The sequence below is a fragment of the Gallinula chloropus genome (genome assembly GCF_964237585.1).
Source record: "Gallinula chloropus genome assembly, chromosome: 3".
Classification (NCBI taxonomy): Eukaryota; Metazoa; Chordata; class Aves; order Gruiformes; family Rallidae; genus Gallinula; species Gallinula chloropus.
Genome location: NC_140087.1, coordinates 64,757,774 through 64,773,768, shown reverse-complemented (window position 1 = coordinate 64,773,768; position 15,995 = coordinate 64,757,774). Strand labels below are relative to the sequence as shown.

At 38.4% G+C, this 15,995-nt stretch overlaps 1 protein-coding gene across 6 annotated transcripts in view; it reads right to left on the bottom strand.

Annotated features, from left to right (window-relative positions):
- Positions 1–1,359: 1,359 nt before the first annotated feature.
- The window catches only part of MARK1 (microtubule affinity regulating kinase 1), a 58,165-nt gene continuing 43,529 nt past the window's right edge, over positions 1,360–15,995 (bottom strand). For 2 of the 6 annotated variants that reach the window (XM_084262235.1, XM_084262236.1), the window contains exons 13-18: positions 15,056–15,249; positions 12,403–12,503; positions 9,376–9,537; positions 8,336–8,590; positions 5,601–5,645; positions 1,360–3,471 (exon numbers count right to left, since the gene is read on the bottom strand). In XM_084262235.1, coding sequence (XP_084118361.1) covers positions 3,117–3,471; positions 5,601–5,645; positions 8,336–8,590; positions 9,376–9,537; positions 12,403–12,503; positions 15,056–15,249 — 1,112 coding nt within the window. In that variant the 3' untranslated portion in view covers positions 1,360–3,116. The remainder of the gene's footprint in view (positions 3,472–5,600; positions 5,646–8,335; positions 8,591–9,375; positions 9,538–12,402; positions 12,504–15,055; positions 15,250–15,995) is intronic. The other 4 variants (XM_084262237.1, XM_084262238.1, XM_084262239.1 and 1 more) reach the window with 2 other exon arrangements.

The window sequence follows — 15,995 nt, the reverse complement described above, 5'->3', positions numbered from 1 at the left end:
AAAGGGGCCTGCTTGGTTTAGAAGGGTCTGTATTAACCTGAAGAAATAAAGCAAACCAACCCCACACCAACCAGCAGAAAGGCATGTGGTGGTCTAACCCCTCACCCCTTGCCCATTCCAAACACCCCCTAGAAATGCTGCCAAGAAATTGCGGTGGAACACGTAAGCCCTCCGCAGACCCGAGACACCCCTACCCCTTCCTGGAGGTGCAGGATGTGACGTGGCATTTAAAACCATCCCAAGGAATCCTCCAGTTAAAGCAGTGCTGATAAGATGTCTCCCACGTGAAAGCCAAGCTGCATTTCAGATCCAGATATTCCTATCCCACTCTTTCCCAAGGAGTAACTTATATGTAACAGGTATGTAACAAAGCAGCTGTCAAGGGACGCAAAACCCAGGCATTAAGGATTCAGTAGGCAATGTCTCCCCAATTTCCATCCCAAGCACACCCTGCTTGCCAATAAACCCCGAAGTTCTGAAAAAGCGTCCTCCTTAGATCTTCCAGCCTTACTCCTGCCAGGAACAGGAGGTTTAGAAATTCTGGGTGCAGCTATACCTTCTGCACGCAGGCTGTACCCTCACATTCAAGAGTACAGTGGATTTGCTACAGAGAGCATAGGGTAGTTCACAGCTCATCTTTCAGGAGGAAATTGGGGCAATGTCACACTGCTAGCAGTCACCCCATTGACAAACTGCCCGTGTACAGAAACAGGACATCAGCACTTTGGGGCACCACGTTTCAGGGGAGCTGGAACTGTAAAATTTGTAACCTCTGTCCCTCTGAAATGCTGTCTCTCTCTTAGGGAGCATTAGCACAGCTCAGGTTGCACGGAGCACTGAAAGCCAGCAGCAATGTAGGGCAAAGCGAGCCGTGCGAAAACAGGGCACGGGCAGCCAGGGAAGCCAGCGTAAGTACTCACTCAATCCACCGGCTCACAGCCTGACCTACATTTTTTTCACTGAACCTTCTGAAAAGGCAGAGGGGTTTGTTTTGTGAACAAGTTCCTACATGGTCCCGGATTAACATCATGGTTACGTTCCAGCGGTGTATTTTCAAGGGTAACTGAACATTGGTGGACATTTACGGGTCACTTGAGCAGACACATGCCCCCGTCCCGAGGCTGGGTTTTGGTGAATTTCCAGAAAAGCTCCAGGACAGCCATTTCTAAGAAGCGCTAAACCACCAGTGGTACTGTAAGCCTGGAGGAGAGCACGGGAGCACAGACCAGTGCAGTGCTAAACCTGAATTCACCCCACAGAGAAGCTGAAGTCTGTATGCCTCCAGACCAGTTTGCTACCTGTGGCAAGTATCATGCTTTTATAAAGGGCAAACAACAAGGATTTTAGTATGAGAACTGTTCAAGTAAGTTTTAATAGAGTGCACCAGTGAATCAAGATGACTTGCATCAGATTTTGTTTCCATGAACATCAGATTAAAAAAAAAAAAAAAAAAAGGGGGCTACAGTTCTTTCTTTCCAAACACCACCCTTTTTCTAAGGCAACAATACACGTCCATTTCCGAACATAACTGTTACAAAGGAAAGCTACATCACAGTACAGTATGTAAAGTCCATCTCGGTCAAGAAGCCATTGGAGAATGGCACATTTACTACACTTACAGCCTTCTAACTTAGGGTTACAGAGTTTACCACAGCTTTTTTTTTTTTTTTTTTACTTTTTATTTTTTAAAGTGACAATTTCTTAATGAACTTTCTATTCTTCACAAGAGTGTGCAGATGGGGCCCATATGTTGATATTACAGTAATTACGACATTAAATAACATTGCACAACCAACCTCTATGGTTAATTCAGTACAAAATAACAAGTATTAAAATGTACCAGTACTAGTGGTTTTACATAGTTTATAATCATTAATTATGAAGAAAAAAATGTAGGGTGGGTTTTTTTTTTTCTTCTTTTCTGTAGGCAAGTGCCTAATTACAAAGCTGCACATTACAGGCATAATGATGTGGAATAAATACAAGAAGTCTGGTAAAGTATTAAACACAAACAGGTTACATGGGAACAAACTGTACAACCACGAAAGCATAAATCAACGATTCAGCGTTATAAACAATGTATGTTTAGCTGTAAAATGTTACGTGGAGTCGCGTGCACTCTTCCGGGTCACGCGTTCCAAAAGCCAAGCTAATTCCTGAGGTGGTATTATTAACTTATACAATTGGTCAACACTTCAGATTATCTTGTGCTATTCAACAGTCCCAATAGTAATATAGTTCCATAAAATGGAATTTACGGTACTCTGATGGCAGCAAACAAGCGATATTTTATACCATGACATCCAAATGAAATAATTACAGTTCTCTGTTTTGGTGCTACATTTGTTAACGGGCCGTGGAGTAATCACTGTAGTTCGCAGACAGAACATCGCTTACACCTGGTTTCTGTTCCCCTGCAGCTCTGAGCTGGCCCAAGGCAGAACAAAGTTTTTAAACTGTAAGTGCCAACACTGTAAACATGTTGTTTGGTTTTGCTTCTTTTTTTTTAATTTTTTTTTTTAATTCAACTAAACACTGTCCAATAACAAGGATGGGAGCAGGAACAGTCGTGTAGAACAAGAGCCGATTATTCACCGACTTTTGGTTCGAACCATGAACAATCTTTAAATAATTAAAAACAGTCATGCTACAGTTGTGAAAACTACTCTTGTGCATCTGACTCGGGACACAAGGTTTTTAAAAAACGCATGATAGAGGTAAGACTTATAGAAACTACCAAAAGTGTAAATGATAGGGAAGGGCTTCTCCAACTCAAAGCATCGAACATACATTTCTGTGCAGAAATCTAGACAACTATACAAGATCTGAATTTAAGCAGTCATCTTTTTATTATACAACTCTATGAACATAAAATGAACAGAATGCTCTATATACTTACCTGTACATGTGAACATAACTTCTTTAGCTACAGTTATTTAATATAGGTCATACTGGATTTAACTTTACAATTCTGAATAACTATGTATAACCTTATTGCAATAAGGGCAATTTCTACATGGGGAGTTTCACAGGCCAATCACGTTAGGCGTAACCAGTACATTCAAAGTGTAGATCGTGTATGAATCTTCCCTGATCCCAAAAAATTTAGGTTCTCTTTACAGCTTAAGCTCATTTGCTATCTTGGATGCAATGTTCTTAAATGCGATAGAAGTCCCAGATATTCTCTTAAAGCGAACTCCATTGAGCGACAATCGCGGCAGCTTGCAGACCTCCATCTCCCACTGCACAAGGCTATCCTGTCGCGCGTCGCCGTGCACGCAGAAGAGCAGAAACCTCTCCTTCTGTTCGTAATCACAGTTATTAGCGTCTAACACCTTCCGAATCTCTCTCATCATATCGTTTGGGTCCATAGAACTAGTGGTCTTCATGCTCCATGTGAAGCGCAGGGAGCGTGGCTTTGAATCTTTGCTATCCTCCTTCTCCCTGTCTTTTGGGTCCCCAGAAGCACTCCTGGAAGAAGTGACATACAGAACAGTCAACAATAAAAGCAGTACAGCCAGGAGGCAGAAGAGAAATACAGTTCTAGAGCAGGGGTTCCTAAACTGCAACTGACGCCCCACTAAGTCACAGGCAAACTAATCCCAAGAACCAGACAGATCCTATTGGAACGCCTCCTACGCTCCTGCGCGCTCTGACACAGCGCTGGGAGCTGCTGCCGGCGCTGGTGCAGCTCCCAGTGGTGGCACCTGAGCAAAGCAAGTTGGGAAACCCCTGCTCTACAACGTTCTGATGACAACATGTGTGCAATGGGAACTGCAGCAGACACACGTTACTCCATACTGCTCCAAAGGAAGTGGAATCTATGTAAAAGCATGACTGAAGTTCTGCTGATTTCATGGTCTGGAGCATGCCATACACCAACAAAACTGAAGTTGAGGGACACAATCCTGAAGCGTAAATCATACTGTAAAAGCAGCCACAGAAGAACCCCCACCCTGCAATTCAGAGACCTCCACTTAATTCCCTACCCTCTTTTCCACCTTTCCCTCTTTTGCATTTATTGTTTTTTTGACCTCTCTCTGTGTAAAAAGACCTTGCAACAATGTGCTTTATTTTAACTGATAAAGCAGAATTTTGTGCTGTAATTTGGTTGTAAAACAGCTTGTTTGTCCACCAGTTGAATATAGAGCTAGCAGCATTTTCACAGAACAGTGACATGGAGACACAAAGTATTTTTCTTGATACAATGAGATTTGGATAAAATGTCAAGGATGTAATTTTGAATGAATGCTCTTATTCTGATGTTTTGTTACAGAACAGATTATTTAGTCCCCTGTAGAAAGCATTTTGAGAAACAGCACTGATTATTTTAAAGCAATTCCACAGCCAACTATTTCCAATCTTGTCCCAGGTGCTTAGGATGCCTGATGACTCCCATCCCTCGCTGGGGAAAGGTGCTGTTCTTATTTTGACAGCGTACAAACTGTTTATGTGGAACTATGTTCAGAGAGGAGTCAAAACGAGCTTTTTTTAATCTAACTTCCAGCATGATCCCCAGAGAACCACATCGACGTGAAGGGATAGAGCATGGTAGGGATAAGATCTCAAATAACTTTTAGCCCAAAACAGACACTGTAGGATGACAAAAAGTAGAAGAAGCTAGAGAATGAAAGCAAGAGCTGAAAGCAACTTCACACTTCATTTCATTAATCTTTTTTCCCTTTCGACATCAAGAATTTGACAGCTAATCAGACTTTGAATTGAAAAGGGCTAAGGTAGGTAGCATGCGTTGGGTACTACAACATGTAACCTGTTAAGAAAGTGCTGCTTTTTTAAGATTTATTTTAAATTTTTTTAAATAAAGGCTTTCTGTTTGGAAAGCTAAGTTGATGCTTTCTGTAAGCGGCAGGTTTAGAATGCAAACTACAATGCCTGTTCGTTAGAGAGCATAAAAATAAAAGAGTTAGGCGCTGTGCTAAAGCCCATTGGAAATGCGGAGCCAGATGCTGACACACGGCGAGAGAGCAGGTGTACTGGGACACGAGCAGCGTATGAAGGAATGCTGATTGCTGGCAGAGCGCCTACAGGCTTATGTGCAGCAGCTGCCCTATGAGCGCAGTATTTAGCAGTCACCGCCCTTTTGGCCTGAATGTCACTTGTTTTGTGTCTCAGTGCAAAGTGACATCCATTTCTCGGAGGTGTTTACTTTTGGCAAACAGCAGCTTTGGTAACGAACACAGTACGTAGCTGTAGTAAAAATTTAATATATACATATGTATATGCACAGACACACACAAAGTATTACTACCTTTTCTACCGAAACCAAAAGTAAACACCCTTACGTATTTATAAGCCAAAACATGACTTTAAGTGCCTAAATGACTGGTTAACTCTTAAGGGGGCTTTATTTTTCAAAGCAATATGCTTAAATAAAGTTTTATATTAAATACTTCACAAGAAAGCAAAAATGAGGGATAAAGGACCTCACCAAAACCCCCTCCCCCCAAATAAAAACCAGTTTTGAAATGCAGATTATTAAGCACTAATTCTGTTTTACATCCTGATTAAAAATCTTTAAGAAATGAATTAAACCTTGATGCGAAAGACCTAGGAGCGAAGTATTAATAGTGGCTCCTCACCTTGAGGTGTCAGTTCTGCCACTGGCTTCGCCTTCACTTGGATCCCTCAAAACAAAGTTAAGGTTGAGATTCAATGATAAAGGTGAAAAATAAAAGTTAAGAAAACCTACATCTAGAACAATGTTAAATAACTACTGAACAAAAAAAAATTAAATCAGTATAATGTCAAGCCTAATACTGTTTAATTGTAATTTTCACAGCTGTAATCTTAATTTCCCTTTATGATAAACCTTAACTTCTTTCAGCTCTGACATGTAATTCTTAAATTTTTTTTTTTTAAACTAATGGTAAAATTAACATTGTTCTCAACCTACTGCAGACAGAGCAATGGCCACACGTAATTCCAGCAAGCACAGAGGAGCAGTTCATCAAGGTGGTCCCAGGGGGGGCTCCGCTCTGCAGCCTTCTGGGTCATTCGACCTCAGTCCTGAAAGCGCTTAGGTACATGCCCACGTTTAAGCACACTCAAGCAATTAAAGATGCGTGAGCGTGAGGTTAAGCATATCTTTTTTGTTTTTTTTCTTTTTATATCTTCTTACTGAATTAGAGCTGTATTTTACCAAGGAATTGTTTTGAATTAGGCCTTTTTGGTCTAAAGCAACTTGAAAAATATCCACAGATTGCATAAGCCACCTAGGTACGTTCCTAGTGCTGCTGTACAGACATTCTAGCACCCAATTTCAATTAGCTAATTCAATTAGTACCTTCAAAACACAGTAACTAACATAGATAAGCATCATTTGACATAAACCACTGATACAAAATATGTCAATATCCTATTGATTAAACATTCTTATTATACATTTGGTTTGTATACTTACCAGAAAAGGCATTTATCTTTGCCAAAAGATAAAAGTCAAAGTCTTTCATGACACCTTATAATCAAAATATGCTTTAAACCATATTTCCTGAACAGTACAGAAGTTAAAGGGCATGCAGTTAATGCGATCCCACAAACAGAACAGCAACCCCCCAAAACCTCTGTCTATGTAATCTAAGCCCTTAAAAGTCTCAAGTCTAAAGTAAAAAAAAATAAAACAATAAAAATTTAAAAAAAAAAAAAGAGAGAAACACAACAAACACCAAACACACCCCATCCAGAAACAAACCAATCAAAATCCCTACCAGGCCTTCACTACAGGAAAACATATTTTTTATTAGTACAAAACAAAGGAAGAAATTATCTTTACTATAGAACATTTTCATATAATTTAAAGAGACATCAATTGACAATATATCAGTTTTAAATATCTAAATATATAATTTACAATACTACTTTAATATCGTAGTTTGACATGATGAAAATGTTAATTCTTTGATCTGACTTCAAAAAAATTCAAGATACTGTTCCTTGCAAATAACAGTGAGCATAATGCAAAAAACCCCCAGCTTTTGAAATTGGTTAGTTATTTAACAGAAAATACCATCTTCTCATTTGGAAATCTACACTGGCACCACAGTTGAGTAACTTCACTGTAACTTCTTTTTCTTTTTAAAACCAGAGAATAGGCTCTCCCCCCCCAACTATGTAAGTGCTGGAGATACCAATAATGGAGGATCATAGTCCTGTATCTTCAGGTTTCTGAAAAAAGAAAATCATTCACATACTTTTTCAAAGCCATTATAGGAGGTATTACTTTGTGCATCAGTGTGTGTATCAGCTGACCAAGTCAAATCAATTTTATGAGGAACATCACTGCATTTCTACCTTTCTCTCTTCTTTTCCCTTGTAGTATCACCTTACACAACTAATGATATTTTCTTACTTATGCATTTGCAACTACTAGCTTAACCTAGCTTGGAATTTATCCTTTTACACACAAATGATAGCATTCAGTATATAACAGTATAATTCAGCAAAGAAAACAGAGGTTTCCAAGATACAATTTGTTGTAAAACTGACAATAACACAGTAAAAACACAACCATAAATAGGCTTAAGAATTCTAGGTAAATCACTGTTAGAAATAGGTAAACTCAAAATTAAGTCCCACTTTGGGACAGCTATAATAACTGCTAAGTCAACAGTCACTTGATATTAAGCAGAGTATTTGAAAAGCTTTCCCAGTACCTGCCCTCACAGCATTATTACTGTTAGCATCATCACAGGAGTGAATGCAAGTTCTGGGTGTGTGGGTTTTCTTCTTTCAGAATCCTGAACTTAAATTTGATTTGTGCATCCTCATACCAGAGGATGCACAATACTGAAATATTGGTATTTCCAGACATCTAGACTTCTGCCCACTTGTAAGCTTCTCATTTATTCAGGCTTTACAATTTCCTGAAGTAATTTGTAAATACTGATTCCCTCTAAGCATAGCAATAAAATTGTAAATATAGCCCCTGCAACAAATGGCATCCAGTTTAAAGAGCAAGATACATTAAACAATGACTCATTTTTAAGTCACTGTTTTGGTGTTTAAGTTAATTTGATTTAACTCAATTGTAATATCTTCCTATTTTCACTGTAAAGCAAGAACAAAACCCCCTTTTGAGCAATGTTCTCTTGCTCCTTTAAGATAAAGCAGCAGAACAGCTGATCAAACGTAATGGTTACAATATACACAGAGGGTAAAACCAGGCACATTCTGTAAGGAACACAAAACAAGCAGCATTCTAACTACATTTACATTTAATTCAACTGAACTGGAAATTTTCAATGACTTTGCAATTATGGCCCTAGTTATAGACTTGGCTTTTTTTTTTCCTCCCCCTCTTAAAAATTGAGGTACTAACCTGCGAACAAACTTGGAAGTTATCTTGCTTATTATGCCAGTTGATGTCCCTCTTCTAGCATGTGCAAAAGCACTGGTTTCATGGGATGGTGAGGCAGGTGGTCCATTGTAAGTGGCATTACGCCGCTCCCTTAGCTGCTCACCATGGAAAGTGCTTCGACTTGAACTCCCTCGAGGAAAGCGGGTTCGGTCTGGAGTGGTAGTGCTAATACTATGAGCAGATGGGGAAGCAGCAGGCACTCTTTGAGTTGCACTGCTGGGAAAACAGAAGTATAAATAAAGAGAAAGACTATGCTGGAAACCCTCCTAACATGACAACCACTTCTCAAAGACAGGAAAAACACTCCGGCTCTCGATTCTTCTTTTTAAAAGCTTAATCTGCTACCGATTTTCTTTTATCATTCACACTTAGAAATAATCAAGAGATATTAATTGTAAAGCCAAAATACCTGAAGTAGGAAAATCAGTTTTAAAAAAAAAGTATACATAGATAATAGGAGAAAGGTAGAAAAGCCTGTTCTGAAAGTATTCCCAACCCTCTTCCAGAAAAACATGTTCATAAAAATGTTTAACACACAAGCACTCAAAAAAACCCCTGAAACAAACCTCCCCGATATTTCTTAGGAATTATCTGGCACAAATACACATATAAAGCTCTTTGTGCAATTAATAGTAAGGACAACTATACAATGGCGCTTTTAGACAGAAAGGAGCCTATCAATCAACAAAACCAAGAAGTTAACAATTCAGTATTTGACATGAATTTACAGTGGTCTGTACTGTACTGTCCTGTCTAAATTAGCTAGTTTTCCAGAAGCTTCCAGAGGGAGGCAGGCAAGGAACTTCTTTAACTGTATGCAAACAAACATATCAGGCTTAAATCACGTGCAATACCCACACTACCCGAGTAAGCTACTGCTTGGAGACAGAACACAACGTGACTATTTCGAATAGATCACAGGCACACTGAAGCGTATCATGAGCTGAACAACATAATTCTTGAAGTGCACAGCATTAAAGAAATAACAATCGATGTCCTACCTTGGTCGGTAAGCTTCAGTGCCATCTTTGATGGTTGGCAGTGTGACTTTTATGGGATGACCAGAGGCAGACATGGACTTTTGATGTCGAGGCCGTGTTGATACAGCAGATGCTACTGTAGAGCCTGCAGAAGACGTACTACTTGCAGACATTTCTGTTAGGCTTTTATCACGGCAGCAAGGCAGGAGGGATAGACAAATGAAAATGGAAAAAAACAGTTAGTGTGAAACCCCATAGAAAACAACAAGTATTTTTCCCCTTTCATAACATACCAAGTGCTGATTAAATAACCAGCAGTGAGCCGGCTGCCTTAGTCAGCTAAAGAATACTGAATTCTGAGAAAGTTACATTCATCCATAAATCAAATCACCATATTTTTTAAATTAGGCCTTTTCATTCCTCCCAAGATGAAAGCTTACACACGCATTATTCAAAGGAATGACTACAAAGAGTACATGGTAACAGTAAAAAGTACTGAAAAAGACATCTGCAAGAGACTGAAATCATTTAAACAGACTCTCTTTTTAAGAATACTCTTATTTTCAGTTAGAACTCCCCAAATCACCTAAAACTTGAAACAGTTGGAAGTGCTGTCATATTATCACCTGGAAGTGACTGTTTTTTAGAGGACTAAGCTGTATATGTCTGGACATATTCACAGTGTTGTAAGGGAAAGGTAGGTCCATCAGAAACCTATGGAAGAGAAGGTCAACAGGCAGCAAACACTCTAGAGCCACAACAGCAATTCTGAATTATTATTTTCCTCCCTTATACGCCAATTTTGAACTTTTGGTAAACGGTCAAAGTTCTCAGCAGAGGAAGAAAGAAATCCTTTCTATTCCGATTAAGTTCTCCAAATGTCTTCAGCTATTAAAAAGTTAAAGGTATTACATCACTAAGGAACAATGAAAGACAAACAAAACATCAGTAGCCTCATGCCTGTATTTCTAACCATTTTGTTTTCTATCACAGCAGCCCCTTGGAATGTTATGTATGTGGAATTGCTTTTCTTATTACATGGCTACTACACTTCTTCAGCAGCACAAAATTTTATTTGATTTCTGAAAGACATCTTCAATACCTTTAAGAATGTTAGTATGCCACAGTCATAGCACTGCAATCTGAAAAATCCTCTGGTTATCAGTACCTGGGGCTGCCATGTTGGATATCTTCCAAAAGATTAAATCCCTACTGGCACATGAAAACCAAAACTCCCTCAACCTGCCTTCAAATAAGCATTGAAAGTGAAGTCAAATTTTGAAAAGCTATAAAAGCTCACTCAGGAGCTTACTTCTCCAACAGAGCCATGATATAGAAGTCTGCCCAAGACCCACGGAAGAAGGCAGTGCTCCCCTCAGGCAAGGAAAGGCCCTTTCCAGAGCCTTGCAGAGCGGCACCCTGCAGCTCCTTGACAAGGCAAAGAAAATGTTTCACACTGTTTCACACAAAGATATTCACCTTCTGTAGCAGCCCTCTATCCCAGCCACTGCTAGGCTGAGCCAGCCCTTTCAAGATGCAGTTCCTTCCACCCATGCTTTTATTTCTGCTTTGCGTAAGTGGCAAGGAAGGGATGAGAGTAGCGGCAGAACTACCACATTGTTCATTTTTAATACAAAAGTCAAATGACTTAAACCAAACTACAGCTATGACCCTACAAGCATAAATGAAACTGCCATCAACAGTCCCAAAGCTAAATATCTGTAGCAAAGAGGTACAAAGATTTTGGATGAGTAACATGATGACACAAGACGTCCTGCTACACCAAGTCCACAGTGAATTGCAGCACAACGAATGTATGGTAGGAAAGGCAAAAAAAAAATTTCTTCTCCTTCATTTTTCAGAACTGAGCACAGTCATTACACTGATGAAAGGAATGGGCATTAAGAGTTGGCTGTCTTTCCAATACTATAGGAAAATAATTTTTAAAAGTCTTGTAAAATGGAAGTCTTCAAAATAAAATCCCAGTTCTTTACAGTGTTTTTGTTAGTAAATCTGTTCAAAGAAAAACTTGACTCTTTGTGACATCAGAAAACATCTATTTTAGGATATATTTTAACCCTAAATCTAAACATCATTCTATCTTCTTTTTCAAAAAAATGATTGTTACAAAAGTTGTTTAAACATTTTAAACAGTATAAAAAAAAAAGGAAAGATGTTTTTGAGAACATCCATCTAGTAACGTGCAATTGATACTGAAAATTAGTTTTGTGCTTTTTAAAATACCTCCTTAATCAACCTAAATAACTCAACTTTAAATGTTCCATAGTTCGTAATTTTAATATAGCTCAGCAGCCTTTTTCCTATTTCCAAAATTAAATGCATCATTACTACATTATGTTATTTCACAGTAGGGATTTTTGTTCTTCACTTTACCTTGTTTTATTTAACTAGTTTAAACCAAAATCAGAGTAGGATCTATTGCTTTAAACAAAAAGCCAAAACCAAATCCCGGTTATGATTAGTTTCCATTAAAACCAGTGTTTGATTTTTCAGTCAGATATGGGGGTTAACTAAGACAAAGGATGAAAAAGAACACACTTCAGAAAAAGTAAGCACAGCAGTGTTAAATACAATAGCATTGAACAAAACATACTAAATCAGGCACAATTATCACCCCCCCCCATCACTACTAAAATATTATTTAGGCCAAAAAGTGATCTTGAAAAGGATCAACAACTCTTAACTTTTTGAGTGATTACTAGGAGAAACGAAAGGATCATGCTACACTGTTAGGATGACCCATCTGAATGTCTCCACAGCAGAACTGCCTACATGAGCATACTTCACTCTGTTGGAACTTGGTAATAAATGTGATTCCATAAAAAAAGAGGCAAAGGCAGATCTACACACTTTGTTATAAATTTCATTACACACAAACTTGTCAACAGGAGACAAGATGAAAACTTACAGTAGGACCTATGTTTTTTACAACATGCTTCTTTATGGTATTGATTAATTGCCTAACCTACTACTTCTATGCCAAAGTTCTTGTACTCAAATTAATAAGCAAGGAAAGTTGAATAATACCTGTTGTCCTTCCCATTCTGTATTGCAGAATAGCGGTCTGAAGAACGCTCACAAACGTAAGTGTTCCTCCTTGTCATTCCACTACCAGAAAATACGTTATTCTAGAAGAAAATTGAGACTAAAATTAAATTACATTGCACAAAACTGTAAGCACTGGAAGCAAATCAAAGTAACAGTTTCAGCCATTTGTGTATATTCCTTGTGTCTTCAAATGTTACTATGTTCATCTGTTGACACAAATCATTTACATCACCAGCTATTTTTTCCAATAGCTCATTCAACATCTCATTAGTGTATGCTAAAAGAAAATGTAGAGAAATGTCATTTTGCCAACACTTGCTTTAGTAAGCATTACTATGCAATTCCCATATACTGTGTTACTGAATTATTTGTCTCTGGGATCAAAGGAACCAACTGGAATGCCAGAGAACACATCTATCTGGCTGAACAGCTTCCCTGTGCAGATTAAATTGCCAACTGCAGCTCCAGCCTTACTGTTTGCCCCCTGTCAAAAGAGCTCTCAAGAGAAAAACTACCAATCTTGCCAAGTCAGCCCAGAAATTATGACACAGAGAACATGGGAAATAGGTCTTGTAGCAATGAATATCAATGGAGCTGTCTTTCTCTCACTAGTTTCAGTTTGCACACGCTTCATAAAATATCTGCATTCTCCTCCTCCCCCTTGCCATGCACAGGTTAGCTGCTGAAGACTCACTTTCAGTACAGGACATATGATTTTCAGGTTTTGCTACAGTCCAACATGCTGAATTAGGCGTGGGAGCGATTTGCAAGGCACTAACATTACACACTGAGGCATGCTGGCAAAAGATTCCAAATACACTACACACTTGGGTACTGTAGGACGACACAAACTCTTCAAGATTTAGTGTGTGTTTCTGTCTCCCTCTTCAACAGTTTTTCAGCATTAGTATCACCCCGTGCAGGCTACTGAATTAACTGTTTCGAAGCCAGTCCTAAGAAAGACCAACATCTGCAGTAGCTGATTCTGAAATTAATATCTACTAATGTGACTGAAGGTGATAAATATGTTTTGAAGAGATACTGCCTTCCCTAACATCATGTTGCCCTCAAAGTCACACCAAAGTATTTTGAAGTTATCCATGTTAAAGTAGCTGTGTTGATTTTAAATGTCTTAATTTAAAAAAAAAACCACCCAAACTTCTTTGTGTAAGCTGCTCAACCTGAACTACTGTTGGAATACCAGACACCTCTATTCCTTAATTGTGCCCATCACAAAACCTTTCACAAAGTCCCCAAAAATAGTAACAGAGCTAAAAATGTACAAATACTGAAGCTGCCATTAGCAAGAAAATCAATTTCTCATTCTTCATAGCAAAGACACTCCATTTAATTAGTTCTCACAAAGCAGAGAAATGCTTTTGACATATCTGCTTTTACCACATGACTGTAATCAGCTTTGGGGCAATATAGTTTTGGGAAAGTGCAGATATGAAATCCAATCTTAGAAAACTTGAAGTTCCTGCATACAATCCACACAGCTATAATTTCAAAGACTTTGTAGGGGGAAAAATTCTACTTCAAAATAAAATAGAATAAAATAAAATGTTTAAAGCATCTGCAAATGCATTTCAGACACAGCCTACAGAGCGTTAAGAGTTAAATGAACTTGAACATGTTTTGTTTGAAGAGAATTGTAGCAGAAATGTGTACTATCTTCCCAGAATATCCAAGATGGGAGGCAGCACATAGAATCCCAAAGGACAATGAGAATTCCTGCTGCCCATCTACCATACTAAAAGAAGGGTAGAGTTTCTGTATTTAATACAGCATGTCTCTTAAATAGCAAAAAATACCCTTGAGATTCACATGTGCTTTTCCCTCCCCTTACAAGAAAGCAAGTAGCTGTTTAAACACTACGCAATATTTTCTCCCTGTGTATCCTAAATACCGATACTACTACACATGGACTTCTGTGAGGCAAAGTAGATGCAGTCACAATAGGAAAGACAGACTGTCCTATCTGGAACAAAGATGTCTGAGGCAGTGGTATGGCAGCAGTTTACAAAACCATGGATGATATCGTAACAGAAGAAATAGCAAATACTTAATTTTTTAATACAAGAACGAGGTTCTAACTCATAACATCAAGAGGCCCAAACTCCAGGGAATAAATGGGTTCTTCCCCTTCACCGCATTTCTGAAGGCCAAAATGAAGTGGTTTTAGAAAGCTAATCAGACAAATTTACAGATATAAAGTTCATGAGGGATATTACGTTGGATTATTCAGATGAAATATCTGATTCGGGAAGTCCCTTGACTTCCTTGTAGATAGACAAGCATTAGCAACCAGGAAAAGTGCACTCCATGACAAGTCTGTTCTTATGTTCTTTCCTCAAATATCCACTATTTGTCTTGACAGATCTTCAGTTTGCCCAAGTGTAGCCCTTCCTGTGCTTAATGTTATGTTAGTGTTCAAAAAAGTTGTGGGGGGAAGGGAAAGTCTTTTAAAATAAGACATCCACTGCAGCCTATTTCTGTCTGCCAGTAAAAGTTACCAGAAATAGACTTAGTGGCTTATTCAGTAATCATTATGTCTACAGTAACCTTATGCTGCAGATTTTCTTTAAATAGGGAAAAATAAATATAACAAGCCAAAAGCACACACACTCACACTGGGAACTGTAGTTGATTTCTTTCTTTCTGGACCCACAAGTGGACTTGCAGCCATCTCTCCTTTGGATCCCACTGTAGTGCTGCTAAGTTTGCGTGAGACATCTTTGTCCCAATCTTCTTTCTGTTCACTCTCCACACTATTTGCCTGCGCCCTCTTTGTGTATGACACAGCGGGAGGAATTGAAGGACCAACTGCCAAATAAAAACAGTATTAATAAATAACTAAAAATAATCACTGCATTTTTCTTGGCCAAAATAGTCTAAATATAATTCCCTAAATCCAAAACCAGCATTTGAATAACTATGATGGCAAACTCAGCACCAACGTATTAAACTGAGCTTCGACAGCCAATGCTCTTTTTACCTACTTTTTCTTCATTACCAGTTTGCAGTTCAGAATTAGTTTGTGTTTCATATCCATATGTAAAACCTAGAAGAGTACTTTTATTTTCATTTTCAAACCATAAAATTTGTGCAATATTGTGAAAAAAGGAATTAGAGGATGATTTTTAAATTATATTTTTAGTACTTTTTGCCACATATCTTTTCATCTAAACACTATGAAAGATCTCTCCCCCTCTGAAAGTCCTAGAACCATTTTGTTTAAAACCATCTTTACACTTGGAAAAAATGAAAGTTCTTCCCTTCTCATCATTCTTTAAAATGCTTTGGCACAAATCCCCCATCTGTAGAATTTTACATTCACAGAATCATAGAACAGCAGGGATTGGAAGGGACCTCTGGAGATCATCTAAGTCCAACCCTCATTCCTCTGAAATAAAATTACATCAGCTGATGATCTTCACAATATTGGCTACTTTTTTGGTTGTTTTTGAGAAAACCCAACACCACACATATAGAGAGGGAAAAAAGTATTGGAGAAAAAAAAAAAAGAAAGAACATAAATGAGACAGAGAAATGGGCCTAACAATTTAGAA